General features: G+C 43.9%; 1 protein-coding gene across 39 annotated transcripts in view; it reads right to left on the bottom strand.

Annotated features, from left to right (window-relative positions):
• Positions 1–22913, bottom strand: part of KCNMA1 (potassium calcium-activated channel subfamily M alpha 1) — a 773456-nt gene that overhangs the window by 195448 nt on the left and 555095 nt on the right. For all 39 annotated transcript variants that reach the window (XR_010838921.1, XM_067025307.1, XM_067025277.1 and 36 more), the window contains 2 exons: positions 19457–19526; positions 12603–12758 (listed from right to left, as the gene is read on the bottom strand). Coding sequence is in view for 38 of the 39 variants with exons in the window: in XM_067025307.1 (XP_066881408.1) it covers positions 12603–12758; positions 19457–19526 (226 nt within the window). In the remaining variant the exon portion in view is untranslated. The remainder of the gene's footprint in view (positions 1–12602; positions 12759–19456; positions 19527–22913) is intronic.

The raw sequence follows: 22913 nt of genomic DNA, 5'->3' as shown, positions 1-22913 counted from the left end.
AAAGAAAATTGCCAAGGATATTAGGGACAATATATAATGACAAAAAGTTCAGTTCATCAAGAAAATGCAACAATCCAAACATACATATACTCAGCAGAGTTTCAAAGTTCACAAAGCAAAATTTGATAGAACTAAAATAAACAAATCCGTAATTATAGCTGGAGACTCAGCACTCATCTCATTGTAATGGGTAGAACTAGTAGACATAAAATCAGCAAGGGGGGATTCCCTGGTGGCGCAGTGGTTGGGAGTCCTCCTGCTGATGCAGGGGACATGGGTTCATGCCCAGGTCCGGGAAGATCCCACATGCCGCGGAGTGGTTGGGCCCGTGAGCCATGGCCGCTGAGCCTGCATGTCCGAAGCCTGTGCTCCACAACGGGGAGAGACCACAACAGTGAGAGGCCCGCGTACAACCAAAAAAAAAAAAAAAAAACAATCAGCAAGGGCATAGAACTGAACACCATCCACCAACTGGCCCTAATGAACATTTATAAAATACTCTACCCAGCAATATATCAGGATATATATTCTTTTTAAGCTCACATAGAACATTCACCAAGATAGACTGTATAAAACACACTAACAGGGCTTCCCTGGTGGCGCAGTGGTTAAGAATCTGCCTGCCATTGCAGGGGACATGGGTTCAGGCCCTGCTACGGGAAGATCCCACATGCCGCGGAGCAACTAAACCTGTGCGCCACAACTACTGAGCCTGTGCTCTAGAGCCCATGCTCTGCAACAAGAGAAGCCACCGCATTGAAAAGCCCGCTCACCACAACAACAAGCCTGCACACTGCAACGAGGAGTAGCCCCCGCTCGCCGCAACTAGAGAAAAGCCCATGTGCAGCAACAAAGACCCAATGCACCCAAAAATAATATAAATAAAATTAAAACACACTAACAAATTTAAAAGAAGTGAAATCATACAATGTAGGTTCTCATACCATAATGGAATCAGACCACGAATAAATAATCGAAATAGAAGAGGAATATCTCTAAATACTTGGAAATTAAGCAACACACATTTAAATAACCCGTGCGTGGGTCAAAGAAGAAGTCTCAAATGGAATTATAAAATATTTTTAACTAAATGAAAAAGAAAATACAACATTTCAAAAGTTGTGGAATGCACCTAAAGCAGTGCTTAGAAGGAAATATATAGCATTAAATGCTTATATTAAAAAAGAAAAGTATCAAATCAATAACCTAAGCTTCATTTAAGAAGCTAGAAGAGTAAAATAAACCCAAAGTAAGCAGAAAAAAAAAAATAAATAAATAAAGAAAATAATGCAACCATAAAGCTTTGAAAAGTTCAGCAAAATTTACATGTGTAAGACTGACAAAAAGTGGAAAAAAAAAAAAGGAAGGGAGGGAGGGAGACACAAATCAGAAAATCAAGGATGAGAGAGAGGTTATCATTACAGACCCTGCAGACATTAGATAAGCAATAATAGAAAACTACAAACAACTTACATACATCAGTTGAGCAACTCAAATAAATTAGACTAATTCCTAAATTTTTCAAAAACCTCAAACTGAGGCAACTCAGGATTAAATAAATAACCTAAACAGACTTACAGCTATTAAAGAAATTAAATTAGTCTTTAAAAACCTTTGGGAAAAGAAATTGAGGCCCAGATCATTTCACTAGTGTGAAATGTTCCTAAACATTTAAGGAAAAAATAAAACCAATTCTACACAATCACTTCCAGAAAATAGAAGGGAAGACTTCCCAACTCATTTTATGAAGTCAACTTTACCCTGATACTAAAGCCAGACAAAGACAGTGTAAGAAACCTATAAAACAATATCTACTCACAAACACAGACATAAAAAATCTTCACAAACATATTAGCAAATCAAATCTATATATCTACCTATAAATAAATAAATAAATAAATAAATAAATAAATAAATAAATATATATATATAGAGAGAGAGAGAGAGAGAGAAATAGATATAGATATAAATAAATCACACTATGACCAAGTGGGGTCTATCTTGGAATGCACGGTGGCTGGTTCAATATTCTCAAATCAGTCAGAGTAATCTACCATATTAACAGTGTAAAGAACAAAAACAACATGATTATATGAATTGATGCAGAAAAAGCATTTGGCAAAACTCAAAATCCATTCACAATAAAAACTCTCATCAAATTGTTAATAGAAAAGAACTTCCTCAACCTCAGAAGAAGAACGTCTACAGAACACCTACAACTAACATTATACTTCATGGTGAAACAATGAATATTTTCCCCTTAAGAGTAGGAATAAATCAAAGATGTCCACTCTCACTCCACGTATTCCATATCCTGGAAGAAGTGCCAGCCAGTGTAACAGAGTTAAGGATTCAAGGTCAACGTAGAAAAATAATGTGCGTTTCTACATCCCACCAATGAACAATCGGAAACTGAATTTTTTAAAAATGCCACTTACAATATCTCCCCCAAAATGTAATACTTATGTATAAATCTAACAAAAATGTACAGAATCCATTTGCTGAAAACCACAAAACACTGATGAAAGAAGTTAAAAAAATAAAAAAATAAAAATAAAAATAAAAAAATAAAAAATAAAAAAAAAAAAAGAAGTTAAAGATTATCTAAGTAAATGGAGAGACCGTGTTCATGGGTTGGAATCCATGTTCATGGATGCCAATGCTCCCCCAAGTTGGTCTATAGGTTGAACATGTTTCAATCAAAAAAGCAGTAAGATTTTTTGTAGGTATAGAAAACCTGACCCTAAAGTGTATATGAAAAGGCTACAACACTAGAATAGCCAAAGCAACTTTGAAAAAGAACACATTTGGAGGAATCATATTACCTAATGCCAATTTTAAGCCACAGAGGATTATTCCCAGATCTTAAAACCCAATGTAATTTGTCTGGTTGGATTTTGAAGGTACTTGGGGCTGGTAGCTCGTTTCTTCCTTCCATTTTCTCCCCTTTGGGATGGGAATGCCTGTAACTGTTGTCTTATGGCTGTCCTACTATTATAGTTTAGAGGCAGAATACTTGTTTTCTAGTTTTATGGAAACTAGATGCCCTGCAAACACCTTGACTTTAGTCCAGTGAAACTGAATTCAAACTTTTGGCCTCCAGAAAAAGAAGAGAAAAAATCAGTTGTAAGCAACTAAGTTTGCAGTAACTTATTATAGCAGCCAGAGAAAATTAATACATATGGTTTCATTTCTCTTGGGAAGATACCTAGGAGTAGAACTGTTGGGTCATATGGAAACTCTCTATTTAACATTTTGAGAAATCTCCAAAATTTTCAAAATTAAAAACTTTATCTGGAAAAGACAGTGTTAGAAATTTTCCTTTCTTCCACTTCTCGGCATTGTTTAACCCTCTGGATTGCACGCCCTCCCCACCGCCGATTGGAAATCTACCGTACTGCATTCTGACCCACCTGTGCCCTCCTTCAGAGGGTTGGGACTATGCTTTTGAGCTTTCTTACATTCCCCCTCAGCAAATAGGTCATCACCTCCCTCCCCTGATCCACTGCGGCACTTGACTTGAGCAACAAATTCTCCCACGTGACAAGGCATTTACGATCTAGGGAAAACAACAGTGCCTGGGTCTTTTCCAGACTAAGGTACCATGGAGGGAATGGGTGCAGATGTTTAAGAATTTCCCACTTTTGAAAAATGTCTTAATTTTTATAGCATGTAGTTTGGCATGGTTGCAGAAACCTAGGATACCACTTTTACAAATATTACAAAGTGAATTCTGTTCTTAGAAGCTATTGATTTGAATACAAAACCAAGTAGCGTTCATATTTGAGACATTTCTCCAGGGGAAGCAACGTGTAACAGTGGGGAAAGCACTGAGCTAAGAACCCAACGATCTAGCATCATCATGGTCCTTGCTCTATCAAAGCCCATCCAGCATCATCTTCTATTTCCTCTTCTCCTATTTTTTCCTACCCTACAGGGGAGAAAGGGTCAGAAATGCCAGATACTCTGCATTAGGCACATTTCCCAAATGATACTCGATACTTGTGTATCGAATTAAAATAATTTAAGTTAAATGCATATCTTATAACTTCTAAAGTGCTATGCACACTTAGAGTGCTATGATAACTTCAAAGATCTTGACAAAATATCTCCCTTATCGAACCAATGGTGGTTTCTCACTTTGCACCCGCTAGATATGTAGAATGGCCACCTCAAAGTTCCAGGTTCCTCATCATCATTCTGGGCATAGATTTATATTTGGTATCACTTTAGGGCAGTGATAACCAAGAGCTCTAATAAGTGAATCTGAGATTTTATTCCTAAGAGTTTAATAGCATTTTGAGATTTTTGCTTGAAAAATCACTGACGGTGGGTAGCACCCATAAAACCTAAGTTAGAAGTTGTAAGGGGGCGGGGGAAAGGCCAGGTGGATGCCCAGGTGCACTCAGAAATGAACTCAATTAATAAAAGGCCAATAATCTCTGAAGGAGCTCATTTTGATGTTGGACCAGAGGCTTGGTCAAGAGGGCCTTCCTTCACATTAGTGACAATATCCTGCCAGCTGATAAGGGCCAGGGAGAGCGGTAGCTTCTCCTGGGTTTCACGCTGAGTCCTGGCCATGGCCACTGCAGTTTCTGTGGCTCCCTCCTCAACAGGCACAGGGCTCTGTATATTATGTAATCTTTCTGTGTTGCTTCCCCTTTGTTCAGTCCTTGCCAAGAGCCAAATAAAAGAATCCATATGTGATTACAGCTATAAAACCAAAAGGAAAATATTAGACAAAAATATAACATTTTGGGGTTTCTAAGTTTGTTTTACCTTTAATGCTAGGCAGACAGTTTACACAAATCATTTTGCTGCAAAGTAAAGAATAATGAATTAAATGTGTTCCCTGTCACCATCAATCATGTATGTTTGCCTTTGATTGACCAAACATATAAGACACATGAAATGACTTTCTAATCATGTTAGGGGGAGGAAGGGAGGGAGAAGGGGAGAAGATGGGGAAGGGGAGTTTCAACCATTTTTGTTTTATTCAGAAATTCCATTGACATTTTCTGGCAATTTTCTAACATGCTGTATGGGCTTCTCTTTGCTAATAATGTTTGCCTTGAGAATTTGTAAAGGTCTGAGAACTCTTTAATTCAATGTTCTAGAAATTACCAGGGCCAGAGGAGAACAGAATCCCTGTTAATAGTTCATCGATTAATTCTTTCTTCATTTGACATCGTTTTCAGGGAAGTTGCTCTACGTTCAGGTGGGCGTTAGTCATCCTGCGCAGAGCCAAAGGCGTCGGGGGAGGCAGACAGAGCCCCTGATCTAAGTGAGATTCAAGCAGGAAGGAAAGGGGATGCACAATGATGTTGACCCAAATGGGATACTGAGGTTTAGCAAATTCATTTCAATCCATGGCTGTTTATTTTGATTTGTGAATTTAAACAACACGCCGACTGGATTTTCTGGCAATCGAAATGGTTTATAACCAAATCTAACCAGCCTCCACGCATCCTCGCCAAGGACTATAAAGCTTTGCAAGTTCAAGTTTCTATATGGAGTCAAAGCTCTTTAATTTGGCAAAGGAGCCACGTACAGTAGCAAAGAAAGAAGGTTTCAGCACCAAAATCACCCCAAATTCTAAGTCTCCGCTGGTCCCGGCCCCACCCAGCTATCTGGGATAAAGGCTGGTCACGCCAGACTCCAGCCATTCATTCATTCATTCGACATGAGTGTACTGAGGACCTCTTATGAGTCAGGTGCTGTTCTAGGCATTGGGAATACAGCAAGCAGCTCTAGGCTTCAGAGTGCCTACAGTGTCTCCGGGAAAAGAGGCAATAAACAAATGCTGTGGAGAAAAACAAAGCCAGGAGAGCCGACAAGGATGTGCGTGTATGGGGTGTGGCAGGACTGGGGATGCAAATTCTTTAAATGCAATTTTGATGTTTTTTTCACATGGTAACTTTATTCACCCCATGAAGCCTACGAGAACATCTAGATCCTTCCTAGAGAATCTGGTGAAGGGGGACACCTACTCCCTGTAGGGACCCTCAGAAGTCCCAGAGAAATCTATGAGTTTGGTCACTTTCTTCTTGATCGTCCTATATTTGCCAGGAAAACTGTTGATTCACAAAGCATCCCTTCATTACAGGTATACCATCTTCACAGACTGGAGAACTCAACATTTTAGAGATGTCAATGCTCCCAAGAAAGCCCCAAAACAGACCCACACATACACTGCATTCTGGCTTTAAAAACAGGGGCTGCTGGGTTACTAATAATATACTGTTTCTTAATCTGGGTCCTGGTTACATGAGAGTGTGAGCTTGTAAATACTTAATAAGCTATCCATTTATCAGATGCACACTTTTGTTTGTATATTATACTTCAACTAAAAGTTTGCTTTTAATCTCTTTTTTCAAAATGCAATTCTAATGTTTTAGAAAAAGATCCCCCTGAGAAATTAACACTGAGCAAGGATATGAGGGATTCACTGGAGGGAAGCCATGCAGCTACCTAGGGGAAGAGCATTTCAGGCAAAGGGCACAACAAATGCAGAATTCCTAGACTAGCTAAATGGAGTGTGGATGATGTTTAGAAGCAGAAGAGTATTTAGGAGATGAGGCCAGTGAGGTCACAGGAACCCGACTGCTTGAGACCTATAGATGTTTGTAAGGACTTTATTCTGATGAGTTGGGACATTGTGGAGAGATTTATGCAGAGGTGTGACGGTATCTGACTCATGCTTGAGAAGGACGCTGTAATGAGAATAGACCAGAATAGGGGAGGGATAAGGGCGGAGCAGGGGGGCCAATTAGGATGCTGGTATAATACTCCAGGAGACAGATGATGTTGGTCTGGATCTGATAGTAAAGTGAAGGTAGTGAGAAGTGCTCAGATTCTGGGCTTATTTTCAAAGTCGAACCAAGTGGATTTTCTGCTGAATTGAATATGGTACGTGAGAGGAAGACGGGAGCTAAGGTGGAATCCAAAGGCTTTAGTCTGAGCAACGGGAAGGATGACCTTGCCAATAGTGCAATGGGAGAAGACCAGGTTTACAGAAAAAGAACAGGAATTCCATTCTGGATAGCTTACGTCTCAGAGGAGATGAAACATTCAAATAAAGATGGTGAGTAGCAATTAAATAAATGATACTGGGATCGGGTTCTGGATAGATATATAAATCTGGGAGTCATCTATATATCTAGGACTCCCGAGAATACACGAGATTACTGAGGAAGTGAGTATACCTGTAGCGGGAGAAGCTCTCCACTGACAAAGGATGTCTGCAGAAGCCCACTGTCATGATACCATCTGTGATCAGGGTGATCACATTGCCCTTAGGTATGGAAAAAGCAACAGTTTGCACCTCACTATCTAACTTACACCCTGTGGGTTTACTTTGCAGGCAAACCCTCTACTCTGGCACCATTAGCATTTCCTCCTGGAGCAGAAAGCCACCTAGATCCCAGCCTTATCAGGTGGAGCCCTGGCCCCGCTGCAGAGATTCTGTCACCCACCACTCTCCCACTCCACACAGGGTGGACCCCTGCTTCTAACATCCTTCCCTCATCTAGATGAACGTCTCTGGTCTCCAGAGCTTACACCCATTAGCCAATAAGAATCGCTTGTTATCTCCCAGAAGCACCTACTTAAGCCAGTTCGCTTCACCCCCTGAATAAAGCGGAGTGTAATGTCATTTCCTTCTTGACAGCCCAGTTCATTTTCCCACCTTAACTCATCCCAGCCTAGGCTAATTCCTCACCTGTCTTGATGCAGTGACCTCTGCTGTTACATAGAGCTGGCCAGAGAGAAAGGCCAACAAAACCCACAGGATGGGGCTGTGCAAACATGTGCCCATACATCTCAGTCAGAACAGAAGCTTCCTGAAACTTATGAGTGCCTCCTAGCCATAAGGATGACAGTGTGATTAGCACACTGCTTGCAATGTGGTAGGTGCCTGGGGAATCTCTACTGAATCAATATTTCCCATAAAATAAGCTACAGAAAGTTATGAAGGTATACTCAAGGACATACTTGGAACCAGTGTACCTAGTTTAACATGTGAGTTTCTCAATTCCAAGCTTTATATCTTCACACAAGTTGCTGAACTTCCCTTAACCCACAGTGCCTGCCACTATAAAGAGGTGATAATAATAATGCCAGGTTTGGGCGGGGTCATTGTGAGAATTAAATGAGATGATGCCTATACAGCACTTAGCATAGGGCTTGGCACTAAGTTAGAACCCAGTATATTCTAGCTATTATTAAAGATTCTTGATTTCTATTTCCAGCTCCTAAACCATAATGTTTTAATACACGCATATATACAAACACACATATGCACATAAACATAACCCAAAATGAAGGGACTAAAAACAATTCCCTCGGCTACAATTAGTGCCAGGACTCTGCACTGCTGACAGTTTATCGCAATATGGTAACAGCAATACTGAACAAATGGTTTCCAGGTCCAGCAAAGTCCACCTCAACCAAGATACAATCTGAATAAGACGGGCCTGATTTCCCTAGTGCTTCCCCATTCAGAAGTAGAAAATGTGATGGAGGGGACTGTGCTGTGATCAATATTAAGTAAATTTCACCCATAAACTCCAAATCTTATAAAATACGGAAAAAACACAAGAAGTGTATCGTGTACTTCCTCCAATTTCATAATTGATTTATTCAAACAAGAAATAATTATGGACTACATACCATGTTCTAGGCCGTGTGTGTGTGTGTGCGTGTGTGTGTGTGTATGTGTGAAAATGGTAGATTAGCAGAGTTAAAATCGTTGGTGATCCTGAGAACAATCTATTGAATAAATGTGCTCAATTTGAAGACTCAGTGTGGACTGAAAAGAAATTTTAAGAGTTAATCACCCTCTAAAACACATAATACCCCCACACATAATTTAGCATGTCCAAGGACAGCTAATCCTAGTAAAAATAATAGCACAATTCACAGAGACGGCAGGTCAAGCCCCAGCTTGAAACCAGATATGCTGAAGACAAAGTTAAATATTACATGGTAATATTAACTCTAAACCCCCCCCAAAAAAAATTTTTTTTTAATCAGTGGATCTTAAATTATATCCAAGCGAGGATGCCAAGGAGAGATACATGTGGCCACTTATTCACGGATGAGGCCATGACTGATAGGCTAAGTAAGTTCCTTGTCTTGGTCTTTCCAGAAGACATTAGGAAAATTCTCACTTGAACCTGACAGGCCGGTGGTAGGAGATCAGATATCGGTCAACAAACAGGATGTTCTGGGCCTGGTTGATAACGTAGATGTTGACAAGTCACAGGGATCAGGGCATTTGCCTGCACTCCTTCAAGGCATTCAAGGGCAAGAGCTGGGTGCTGCTGGACAAAATGCTTCACCTGTTGCATGGGCAACAAGCTGTTGGGCCACAGGACCCCTGAGTGGCCAGCCTGAGCCTCTTTCATAAAGGTACTGTCTGTAAGGTTAGCATGGATTTGTTAAACAAACCCCAGAACACCAGAAAACTGCACAGGTCATGTCTGGAAGGTTAAGTGGAGCAAAGGACAAATAGCCAGGAACAAGTCTTTAATAGTAATTAGGAATTCTTAAGGAAATCATTATCCCCAAAGATGTGGGCTAAAATTATAAACAGATTCCCAAAAAGTTTAGATCAATTCAGAGCTAGGCTTTCAGGGGCAATGACTTGGCGCCCTGGGGCAAAAGCGACCATGCTGAAAGGATAAACAGGTGCTGCCCCGTATTTCCTGGTACCTCAGGGCTGGGTCTCTTTGGTAGCTTCCATGTATCCGTAGTCCCTCTCTCCTTCATGGAAGCGTATTACCCTCACTGTCTGTCTTGGCTTTTTGGTCTCATGCATTCTGAAAGCCTGGTGCACGGTCACTGTGAAATATCATCCCTGCTTCAGTCTTGTTCTTTCTTCTTGCAGCAGGGGCAGAGGACCATGTACTCTCTAGGAGTAAAGAACAGATACCATACCTGCCCAGGGTCAGGGAGAAGATGAGCTCACACTCCACCTTTGGCTTCCAGAAACGCTAAGCGTTCTCAAGGGACCAGATGCTGCCAAAGCCTCATCCCACCTCTTTCCATCCTAACAGGCCTGCCTGTCCCCATGGACGTGCTGATGAATTCCCTGCTGTAGGACACATTGTAGGGGACAGTGGGGAAGGAAGCCATTTCTGCAAACAGTTATCCATGTACAGATTCCCTTTTCCACTCAACACCCCCAAATAGAAATAAGTAAAGGCTCTGTGATCCCTGGAATGGGAGCTAATATATAAAACATGCCAAGGAGAGCATCATTATGGTGTGTCTTCTGACCTGAAAGAGACAAGGGTCTGGGATTTGGAGAGCACAAAGAGGACACTACAGAATACGGGGAGCACGTGCTTTCAACTGTCTCTATCTCAAATGAAAACAAAATATGAGGGGAAGCCTTGTTGTTTCCAGGTCATGTGCCTTAGCAAATTCCAACACAAAGATCACCTGAATGTCAAAAGGCCATATTCAGAGAGCTACCTCCAAACATGGACGAGTTGGTCCCGGACAGAAAGAACACGGTAACATGAACCCTGGGAGGGAAATGTGTTTTGAGTTACACCAGGCCCTGGCTGGGCCTCTCCCACAGGCCCTCCTAAACAGGAACTTGGCAGTGGGGTTAGCTGGGCTGGAGGGGACGTCCTTGGCTGCAGAGGTGAGGCCCTTCAGGGTCTTGAGGAAAGTTGGACAGAGGTTCTTTCTCCCTGCTGCTAATAACACTGAAGAATCAGCATCACATCCATTTTATTAATTTTCTTGACAGGCAGCTCTGGTTTCCAGGCAGGCACCACAAAATCAAAACATACGCATGTCAAGTGCCCCATGTGTGGTGGGGCCCTGCCAAGGCCATGTTCATCAACACCAGGAAGCATAGCCCAAGTCCTCAGACATGTGCTGGTCCTGTGGGTAATCCCCTGCTGGAAGAAACCCCCGGAGCTTGGCTGGACGAGCCAGAGGAGCTCTCTTGGTGACAGTCCTTTATCCTGGTCTGGGCTCCTTGTGTTGAATGTCAGAGCCCTGGGAGACACCAGGCTGCCTCTGGCTTTCCGGCTTGTCTCTAAGGCCAGCCGCAAAGACCTTCCTGCCGCCTCCTTTTGCCTACATTCAGCGGTATCCAGGCAGGGGACTGGCAGCCTGGATTAAAGAAGCCATGTAAAGGAAAGCCATGTCCTTATTTGTGAGCTGGGTCTGAGCCAGGAGTTCTGCGGAGTCAAGGTCTTTGGGCATATAGTAAGTCAAGAAATTTTTATTCAAGGCATCCATCGCTAAAGTGATTGAACGGACTCCAAAACAATTTGTTATTTTACGTAGAGTAATGTTAACCATAAATTGGCTAAATAACGTAAATGAGGTGGGTACAGAGGGTGAGGACCTAGAAAGAAATCCTGTTCTAAGTCACACAGCTAATGGACGCCAAGGGTGAGCCCTGACGTGGAGTTAGTTCATCACCTGCATCTTCATCCTTCCCACACATCCCTCTCACTGCATCCAGGGCCATTTCCTCAAGCTCACCAAATAACTCACCGCCGGTGGTGGACACAGCAACAAAGGCAGCAAAAGGCTGGAGATCTCACACCTTCGATTTCAGAGTTTCTGGCCCCTCTGCAGGACCTCCCGGTGACACACTCATTTCCCACCTCAACCACTAGTAATTCAGGAAGGGGAATGTAAATAAATGAATAACAGGGAGGGGAATATAAGGCCAGATCCTGAGCTAAAGGCCACCAACGCCAAATCAGGGAGCCCCAAACGAGACAGGATTTACTGCACCGGTTTGCTACCTTGACCGTCGAGGCTGAGCAATGCAGGGATAAGGACTGCTGTCATCACTAAGAGCTCCAAAAGCCCTCTTGGTAGGGTCCTGGACCCTCAACCTGATCTCCTGGAAACACTCCTGGCCTGGCCTGTGAGGACAGAGTTGGGTCTTTCTTTGTCTGAGCTGGTCCAGTGGGCAGGGGCCACTTTGGAGGGGCTGAGCAGCCAGCCCTGTGGGGTGAATCGCTGACCGGGGGATGAGCATATCCAGACTGCCTGTCTCACGGTGTAAAGGGCCCCGCTGCCCACGACTCAGTTAGCTCCTCCTCTGACTCTCCATTCAAACAACCATGGCATGTCAGCCCCGCTGGCCTCCTTGATTGTGCAGAAATAAATAAATGAATTATGTTGTTAGGGTTTGGGCTTCGGCACAAACACATGGTCTGCATTTCTCTGCACAGTGAGAGGTCCACCAGCCACTTGATGTAAAAGAGCAAAAGGAGAATTCTTTTCTTTAGGCGCTCTGGTGCCATATGGAATGTATATAAATCATAGTTTTGTTTTAACAGTGGAGACTTTGTTGATAGATAAACATGTGGTTTATCTAAAAAAAAAAAGAGAGGATTGTGCTTTGAACAATCATTTAATGGCCGTGGATGTGCTAAATAAAAATAAAAACATAATTTTGAAAGAAGCTGGCCTCGTGCCCAAATCTGTAACAAGGAACTTCTCCTTAACCAAAGTGGTTAAAGCCCGCCGATCTGTTTTGAGTTTAAGCTGTGCTCTCTACTCAACCCCACGACAAATTGAATCCGGGGCTAATGTGCTCTAATAGGACGAGACGTTACCTTTATGAATGACCTCATGGAGAAGAGGTTGGCAAGCATGGTGGAGAGGCCTTGAGCCAGGCAGCTCTGGGCGATGAACCCCAGCTTCAGCTCTGCGAGGCAGATTGCATCATCTCCCTCTTTCCAATTCCAGCTTGGGATGTTTAGCAGATGGGCCTGCGGAAACAAAAACAGGTATGAGACCTTTCTTCGTTAAATGTTCAATTGGTTAAAATCTCCTCTGGGAAATGCAGCATTGCCCAACAGCTCAGGGTCACCCAGACTCGGCCTTCCTTTCCCTTGCCGGGGTCTGGTGTTTCCTGCTTTATTCACCTCTTCTGTTCATCAGACTTCAGTCTCTCTGGAACACTGCTTCTGTACCTACCAAGCCCAAGTCCTCCCCTTGGGTTTGTCATTGAGTCAAATAGAGTCCAGAGGGCATTTCCTCTTGTGACAGACACGTCAGCCCGTGCTACTAGGATGTCTGGCTAGGTTGCTCTAAACTGGCTCCTCAAAAAGCCTTAAGACTGCCAGACGCCTGGGTGTTTTAGATTTCGTTTTTTGTCTGCCTTCCCAGAACTCCTGCTCCATGGCTCCCGAGCTTGAGTAGGCTTCAGAATCACCTGAAGGGTCTGTACTAACGCGAACTGCCGGGCCTCCCCCACAGGTTCTGATTCTTTGGGGGGAGGGTAAGGCTGGAGTATTTGCATTTCTCACAAGTTCCGAGGTGACGCTGAGCTGCTGAGCTAGCAACCGCATTTCAAGAAGCACTGCCCTAAATCATCCGGCATATCACAGTGGAGACGTGTTGCAATCTCTTGCAGATGGACTGATCCTATTCAACAGTGAGGTCAGACCCTGCGATGAGGACCCAGAGGCATGTTCATCCAATTATTTTTAAGTGGCAGGAAGCAGAGAGTCAGAGATGATACGGTGGATGAAAGAAGCAAGGTTCGAAAGTTCTCCAGAGTTGGAAGAATGGGCAAAAAAATCAACCAGAAAAGATTTAAAAGAACTTAATATCAAATACAGCGTTTAGGTTAAAAGAAAACAATCAATTGTTTAAATCCAAAATGTGAAGCCTTTACTTGGCAGACATGAGGGGACAGGAAAAAAAAAGAAAAAAAAAAAAACAACAACCCACCTTGTGCGTGGGTAACTAAAACTCCCCAAAAGAAGTCAATCTCGTGACAGATTACTGAAAAAGCCAGCTCTAGCTTGTTAGAAATGGTCTTCAGATCATGGGAAATACAAAGGTTTCCTTCTGTTGTGAACTGGTCAGGCTACTTCCCTGGCACTTGATCTAGTTGTGACAGTCAGATTTTAAAAGGGAAATTGATAACTGAATAACTCCCAGAGAAAAATGACAAGCATAAGACGAGGCGTGGGATCTAGAAAACGTCTTTGGAGGAACAGGTAAGAGAGCCAGCAGCATTTGGTCTGAAGAAGGGCCACTCCTCCAGGGAGACAGGATAGTTACCTGCGAACACCTCAGGTACTGCTGTGATGAGGAGAGATTAGACTTGTCTTGCTTTGTTCCAAGTGCCAGAATTAGGAATGACTGGTGTATACCACAAGAAAGCACTTTTTAAGCTTGCTTTATAAAGGAAATCTCTAAGGATGTAATTTGTCTAAAAAACGGACAAAGCTGCCTCCAGAAATGCAAGGTCTTTTCCCCTAAAACTCAGTGCGCGTTTCTCCAAGTCTCAGTAGATAGACTGTTGCTTTGCACAGGAGGCTGAGTCAGAGGCCTTCGAGGTTCCCGCTAATGCCAAGACTCTATGACCCTGAAATTACTGTTTCCCTCCACATATGAGCAGACGCAAGGAGCATCAAGGTATATATGCAGGACAATATACAATAGGTGTGCTGCCAGGAGGAGATGGAAGACCCCCCTGAGGAGCCAGGACCAAGTCCAATGGCTCTGTGCTTGGCTTTCCGAAATACCACTCTCGTGAAATCCCCTCTTGCAAAATCCGGTTCTGTAACAATCTTGTGAATCCTAACCCGGCAGCGTTTACTCCTGGAGGATTCTCCCTGATGAGGGCTGTTAAAATAGTCCCATGTGTAGGCAGGAGCAGATGGGAATTTCTGTCAAACTGAGTAGCAGAGACCTTCCCACATCATAGACTCAGTTCCAGCAATTAGCTCTGTCCTTTATCCCATTTCTCTCCCTATACCCCTCACTGGCTTAAGAAGGCCACTTTTCCCCTTTACTTCCCTGACATCGTAGGGAATACATCAGGCTAAGTGGAGAAATATTCATTTGCATGAACGTCATCTGAGAAGAATGAGGAGAAATTAAATCTAAGTCATGAACAAGTAAATCATCAAGTGTGAAAGGAGACTTGGGTGGTCCAAGCCCCAGACAGACACTATGTAACCTTCATGGCAACTTCAAATAAACAAACAAATCTTTTTAAGATGGTTTCTCACATCCCCATACGCCATCTAGGGTGTGAAGTCCAGGATTTTACGTCTTGGGTCCCTCATGTACCCATCTGGTATTGACCTCCTTAGACATATTTTACATGTTATTACACAGAGAAGTCAAGTTCGTTTCATTTCTCAGCCTCCTCTTTTGGCCACTGTATCTTTTCCAGTCGTGGGGCAGGGAGCCACAAGGGACATGCCAAAGGTTGAAAGGTCTATGTGCACAAACAAAGAAGGGTGACTGACCCAGGAACTCAACTTGTTCGTTTCTGGCAACTCTGTCCTTTTTCATCTGAGGGAACTTTGGGTCCAGTGTCCAGTGGAAGATGCCAGCGTGACTACACAGGAGTCTAGAGGCAAATCCTCTCTCATCTGGAGAACCAGCCCTGCTAAGGCAGGACGAACAGGACTGGGCCTTCCCTCTGTTTGAGGTGAAGGGAATGTGAAAACAGGCTGTCATGGAAACCAGGAGAGATGAATTCCAGCCCCAGTGCCATCTCTCACTACACATGCAATTTTAGGGAAGCCGCCATGAGGAAGAAAGAAGGTCGTCTCAGAGAAAACACTTCAACACTTCTGCTCAAGTGTAAGGGTTTACAGTGAGAAAGCTCAAAGAACTTGTATCTCCATTCAGTCACTGGGACTTGGCTTCAGGTCAGAGACAAAGACCTCTTTCTGTAGAGTCCGCTGGGAACATTTTAAAAGTCCACTAACTAACAGCTAAGTCATCAGGAGTCAACTTTTCCAAGATGTCCCAAAGCATTCTTTCCTTCAAGAGTTTTAAGCCATCTGCACTCAAATCAGACAATGCCCCTGTGTCGTCTCCTTTCCATGCTGGGAGACGGTAAGGCTGAGTGTTTCTCTCCCTGAATTCTACTGGGGGTAAACAGATCCACTTTGGAGAACCTCCATCCTTCTATAAATCCTACTCAGAGGAACCACAGTTTCGCTCAACAGCCTGTGGCTCTACTGAATGAGAAGGTGGCAGTTGGCAGTTCTGTCTCTTAGCTCACTGGCTGCCAAGTGACCATGAGTTGTACCCACCAGAGATGCTCTGTCTGAGACAGAGCTTAGACCCACGGTCTGAAGTCACACTGGGATACTAAAATACACAGATGGTCAAATGAGGACTAAACGGGATAGTGGATGTCAAAGCTCTTTTAAAACCATAAAATATGACACAAATGTCTGAGATTATTATGATGACAAACTCAGAACAAGTTTTATATGCAGAGAAAGAAGACAGCTTCCCTACATCCCTCTAGGTCCTAGAATAGCACCATCATTAGGTCATGGGAGATTGAAAATTCTTTATCTTTTAAATCTGATATCCAATTACGGAATTAACTATTCTTTGGAATATGCTGACAGTGATATAAGTGTACATGTATGTACCAGGTTCTTTCCTGAAAGCAAGCTTTAATGGATGGAGATCTCTGGGCATCTAATCATGGGTACAGAGAAAGTACCAAGAGAGGAAGAAAAATAATATTGTAAGGGTAGATAGAAGGACCTTAAAAAACAGCAAAATTAAATCAAAACTACAATGCGATATCATCTCACCCCAGTCAGAATGGTCATCATCAAAAAAATCTACAAACAATAAATGTTGGAGAGGGTGTGGAGAAAAGGGAACACTCTTGCACTGTCGGTGGGAATGTAAATTGATACAGCCACTATGGAGAACAGTACGGAGGTTCCTAAAAAAACTAAAAATAGAACTACCGTACAACCCAGTAATCCCACTACTGGGCATATACCCTGAGAAAACCATAATTCAAAAAGAGTCATGTACCACATTGTTCACTGCAGCTCTATTTACAATAGCTAGGACATGGAAGCAACCTAAGTGTCCACTGACGGATGAATGGATAAAGAAGATGTGGCACATATATACAATGGAATATTACTCAGCCATGAAAAGAAATGAAATTGAGTTATTTGTAGTGAGGTGGATGGACCTAGAGTCTGTCATACAGAGTGAAGTAAGTCAGAAAGAGAAAAACAAACACCATATGCTAACACATATATACGGAATCTAAACAAACAAACAAAAAAATGGTCATGAAGAACCTAGGGTCAAGACAGGAATAAAGACACAGACCTACTAGAGAATGGACTTGAGGACATGGGAACAGGGAAGGGTAAGCTGGGACGAAGTGAGAGAGTGGCATGGACATATATACACTACCAAATGTAAAGTAGATAGCTAGTGGGAAGCAGCCGCATAGCACAGGGAGATCAGCTCGGTGCTTTGTGACCACCTAGAGGGGTGGGATAGGGTGGGAGGGAGAGAGATGCAAGAGGGAAGAGATATGGGGACAGCTGTATACGTATAACTGATTCACTTCGTTATAAAGCAGAAAGTAACACACCACTGTAAAGCAATTATACTCCAATAAAGATATTACAAAAAAAAAAACCAACAGCAAAATTGTAAAGCAAGGTGAAGAATGTCTATTTGCAGTTCTCAAAGAATGAGATGACAAATAATGACCAGTGGACTTCCTGTTCTTTCTCTGCAAGAGAAAAATGAAATGATAAAGAGCCCTGTAACAAAGTCACTATGTCCCTTTCACTCTCACACATCTTATAAGGACAAAGTCTCAAAAGTGACTTTTCCTAACTCTGAAACCCAAATAGATTGGGGTGGTTCTAAACAAAATGCGTTTTAAGCAAATAATCATGGGTCGGTTGATGTCTTCATCACTGTTTTTGAATAACGATAAAGCAGAGGTTTGTGAAAGATGTTCAGCTAGCTATGATAAGCTTGCTATGATCGTGTGAATACTGACCAGTGCCACCTGGATCCTAGGTCCATGGAACTACTTCTGAATTTGACAAGAATCACAAGAATCCTCCTTAATTCCTTGAAGATGCTGCATTAGCACTCATTGGAAGGAGAAAAAAAGGACCTGACATCCCTTTCTAAACATACAACATTAATTTTCCTATTCAATCTAAATTCAGCCCCAAATCTAAACAACAGCTTAAAGCACTCCCACACTAAATGAAATTTCAAATCACAAAGGAAAGAGGGAGAGAGTTCCTTGCCTCGGGAGCTGTCACCGGCCACAGCCTTGCTCATAAAATTCACCTCCACCGAACGCGCGCTGCTGTCAAAGAACTTCTCCAGATCGATGCCGGCGAGTTACCAATACCCTCACTTTCTCTCTTCAGTGTCCTGGGTTTTCCAGAGACAAACAGGACACTGTGACCTTGGGTGCCCACCACCCAACCCACTGGCTGGAGCACAGCACAGCCTGCAGTGGAGCCACCTGGGAGGGCTGGGCAGCAGCCCGCACGGCAGCTCGGTCACCGACAGCAGGCTCCACAGTCAACAACGCCGCCGATGGGCTTCCACACAGCGAAATGGGGCAGCGCTCGCCAGCAATTCAGAAATAATGGCATGGCACTGGCGCATTTGGCAGAAGGGAGTCCCCTCTGGGTCACCGGACTGCCTATTTCGTAGGGAATAATGGCCCATAAGATGGGACACATGATCACTCACAGCCCAGCAGGGAGTGATTCTGTCCAGACAGGACACCTGGTGGCAGGTACTGAGCAGCCTCCGGTCTCTCATAACTGGTTCCATGTCAAACACAGAAAGGAGCCACCTTCCCTCCCCTAAAGCTGTTTTCCTGGGAGTCTACTGATGGCTGAGCAAAGGAGCATTGCCTTTGAATGAGAGACAGGACTCTGGTTTATGGAGAAGTAATCACGAGGAAGACAGCATAGACTCCAATGTTTGTTTTCTTCCTGATCTCCCTGTAAACTGTAACACTAGGAAAATTCCTTTATGTTTAATCTCTGGATAGCCAACTATTTTCCTAAATTCAACGGTGCAAATTCTCATCTTGAATTCGAGGATGCCGTTTTCCACATTTTCCACCCAGCGCGTGGTCTCTCCTGCCAAGTTCACCTGGTCTCAGATAGAAAAGTGCTCTCACTTGCCTGGGACCCTCTACACCTTGACTGCAATATCCCTGAGGGCACAGAACAGGGCTTCACTATTTCCACTGGGGCTGGGCAGCGCGGGTGAGGCCTACTGTTGACCACATAGTAGTACTTAATAAACACCGATGGAAGAAATGAGTGCGGCACATAAGAATTCGAAGTTGTTGGAATGGGATCTAAAGACACATCCATATTTCTGAACCTAGGAAACGAACAGATGCTTCCTGAACGAATGAGTCAATACGTGAAGGAGTTTCTCTCCAGTGACCAACTGCAGACGAGGTGTTTGGACTGAAGAAATGTCCCAGGGAGGTTTGTACCCACCACTCCTCTTCATTCACCCAGGCCTTTGGATTGCATTGGTGTGTGTGTGCTTGTGCACGCCTGCACATGCGTGTGTGGCTGCCTGGGAAGGGGGAAGAGCCTGGACCCCCGTGTGCAGCATCGTGCATCGCTGAGCCTGGGACAGGCTCTCACTGCCCTACCTTGTTATGATACTGCAGCATCTGAGTGATTATTCTTATCTTCGGGTGGTAGTTCTTTATGGAGATGACTCTGAAAAAGAAAAGAACAAAAGCTGAGCCAGGGTGTGCCTCACCCCTGGAGTCTGATGGGAAGATTAATTTGATTACTTCCAAATGGAGTGAACGCAGGGCCAGCAGCCTGGACCTTCAGAGGGGTTGCAGCCACTGGCCCAGGTTACACTGTGTTTCCACTGCCAAACCCCGTGGTCATGTGAAAAGGAAATCACAGACAGGCCACAGACCGTGTCCTAGGCATAAAAGAAGAGAGAGGTCCCATGGTCTGTCTTGGTGATGGCATGTGTGTACCGGGCATGGGGGTTCTGGAGCAGGGGTCACGGGCTCATTGCCCACATAGGCCTGCCTCTAAATAAAACAAGCTCGACTCATGGGGCCAACAGAGGTTTGCCATCTCACATACCCAAGGGAGGAGCCCGGAAACGATTTGCTCTGAGTCCAATTCTCCAAGTTAACAACATGAGACAACGTGACAAATCATACAAGCAGCCTGACAAATGATTCTAATTGTCACGCACACATGGCCACTGTCACAAAAATGATTTCTGAGCAGGGCTCTTAGGATGGGTCTATCCTATCACATGACTCAGCCTGCGATAGCTAACAGCATCTAGACAATGACTTGGATGCTGGTTACAGTTAAGTGTCAAGGCCTTGGGGAGGTCATGGGCTGGTGGAAAATTCCCCCAAACTGCTCTCAGTCCCTACTCAGTATTAACTACTGCCAGCCCCTACTACTCTAACCCTCCCTCCTGCTCCCCACCACAATCACTGTGCTGCAAGGGGAGGGGCCGGGAGCAGAGGAACAGAAACACCTGCATTCCAGTCCCAGCTGCTACACTAACAAACTGAGTGACCTTCAGGAAACCCCTGGACTCTCTGTGACTGTTTCCTCATCTGGGCACTGGGGGCAACGGTACCTGCTTTATGTATTTCACAGGCTTGGTATGAGCAGCACATGAAAAACCAGATGTGAAAATGCTTTGAAATCATTAAAAGCTCTCTCCACATGCAAGTTGTGGTTTTTGTCATTACCCACTCTGTCAGAGATGACATTGTACATTTCCTTCTGTGACAAGGAAGGCTAAAGACTGGGATTCCACAGAAAGGCCCACCTCCTAAGCCTAATCGCAAATGCAAGTGCACCGATCATGACCACCCCGCAACTTCCCACCAGGAAATGCCCTATGCTTCATCCCTTTTCGTGCAAAGATGGAGAGGAGGCAGCCGGGGAGCAGTTTTGTCTGAAGAGCTACCACTTGTGAATGTGGGAAATGGGTCACGCAGAAGCCTCTCCCTGCACAAATTCACCCTTTTGGGCTTTTGCACTTGAAGGATTTCATTTCATTTTTGAAAAAGTGTTGTGTTGGCCCATGCTTGTAATTCAAGGACTCTGAGCCTCTGTCAGCCCTCGGAATTCAGTTCACAGCATCAGCCAGTTTTCTGCATTAGCTCATTTCAAATGGATCTTTGACATTTTAATTTCAAAACGGGCAGACTGGTCTCATTAAACTAAGGGGAAAGGAGGATTATACAAATAAGGGAAAGACAGATCCCTTCTTTTAACCCTGAGCTTCCCATTTCCTTTTGCTTCCTGGGCCTCAGTTCTGATTTGGTTAATCAATGGCTGAATCACATTTCTGCTACTACCTTTTTCAGTCATTTTTATGCCTTGGCATCATGCCAATCACCCAGGTACCCTGTATGTCTTCATATTAACCCTACTGTAGTCAGGGCTTAAGTAAAATATTTTGATTAAGAGAAATGCCCACCTCAAAGCTATTATCATTTCAATTATTCACTTAAAAAAAAAAAAAAAAAAAAAAAGGCAGTGCCAGCCCTAAATTTCTCTGTGGGGTAAAACACTAAGCTTCATCTTCTTTTGGTTTTCCATTTGAAATTTTGAAAATAATGCTCCTGAAAACCTACATTTTTGTCACTTCAAATGACACAAAAAAACGTGAAGGACACAAATCCTAGTTCAAGGAAAGGGCCAACTGATGCACCCTAAGCTGGGGCTGTGACTAGTTAGGCGACAGGCTCAGGTGTGGAAGCAGGTCCGCATTCTACCATCTCCCTGCAGCCTGGCAAGCCCAGTGCCTACAGGAGTCCATGCATCAACTCTCTCAAGATGACTGCACTAAGCATACTGCTGAAGAAAAGTGAGTAGAAAGAGAACACTGTGCCAGATGTTGCTGACCAGATGCTGAGTGGAGAATGTGCTTCAGAGGAATTCTGCCCCCTCACTGACGGGAAGGCTCATGTCGCCTGGGGCCACTGAGTGAAAGCAAAGCAAAGGAGATGCGAGCGTTGTAACGGTGCAAAGGCACCTTCCCTACCCTCTGCCTCAGGTAAATTCCCAGGACACAGTAAACCAAGCTGTAGGGAGAGGGGAATCTTGGTCTAGACCCAAAGGATGGCTGTTCACAATTAGGCAAGAGTTCCTGGGAATCTAGTGGGAATTAAATGTTTTCTCTTGGTTCATCTTTTCTCCAGAAGGTTCTCTTTATTACCCCCTCCTCCTGCAATTTATGCTGCAGGAGAGAAGAATCCAAAAGGGTTTTCACTATGTGGAGCAAAATATCTTAACTCTGTAGTCATTTCACAGTCCCAAGATGTCTGGAATATGGGTCTATGGAAAGAACAAAAATGGAACAATTTTCTTCTGAAATAAGAAAAGAATAAGGAGCAGGAGTTGGCCAGAGAATGGCCTTAGATGGGCCCTACGCATTTACGAGAAAGGCACTGCGAAGTGTTTTCCAAAGAGTGACCCCCCCCCCCCACCTCTGCCAGGAGATGTTCTGTATTTAAAAAAAAAAAAAAAAAAAAAAGGTAGGGTGAGGGGGCCTGTAGTCAAATAGGTTTGAGGAACTCTCTATAGAACATCATCTTAGAAATTCATATTAGTATTCAAAGCACTGAGGAGGCATTCAGTGAAGAAAACTATTTCAGGGGACTTTCCTGGTGGTACAGGGGTTGGGAATCCGCCTGCCAAGGCAGGGAACACAGGTTCGAGCCCTGGTCCGGGAAGATCCCACATGCCGCAGAGCAGCTGAGCCTGTGAGCCACAACTACTGAGCCTGCGCTCTAGAGCCCACGAGCCACAACTACTGAGCTCGCGCGCCACAACTACTGAAGCCCACGCACCTAGAGCCCGTGCTCCCCAACAAGAGAAGCCACCGCAATGAGAAGCCCGTGTGCCACAATGAAGAGTAGCCCCTGCTCGCCGCAACTAGAGAAAGCCCGTGTGCGGCAACGAAGACCCAACGCAGCCATAAATAAATAAATAAAATAATTAAAACAAAAACAAAAAACTATTTCATTTGCGGAAACTGGTTGAAACAAGCTGATTGGTTAACCCCTCTTTGTGGGAGATATTCATCTATGTGTGCTATAGACACAC

Source organism: Kogia breviceps, chromosome 2 (assembly GCF_026419965.1).
Source record: "Kogia breviceps isolate mKogBre1 chromosome 2, mKogBre1 haplotype 1, whole genome shotgun sequence".
NCBI lineage: Eukaryota > Metazoa > Chordata > Mammalia > Artiodactyla > Physeteridae > Kogia > Kogia breviceps.
Note: the sequence above shows the minus strand (reverse complement) of the source record. Positions and strands in the feature narration are given on the sequence as shown.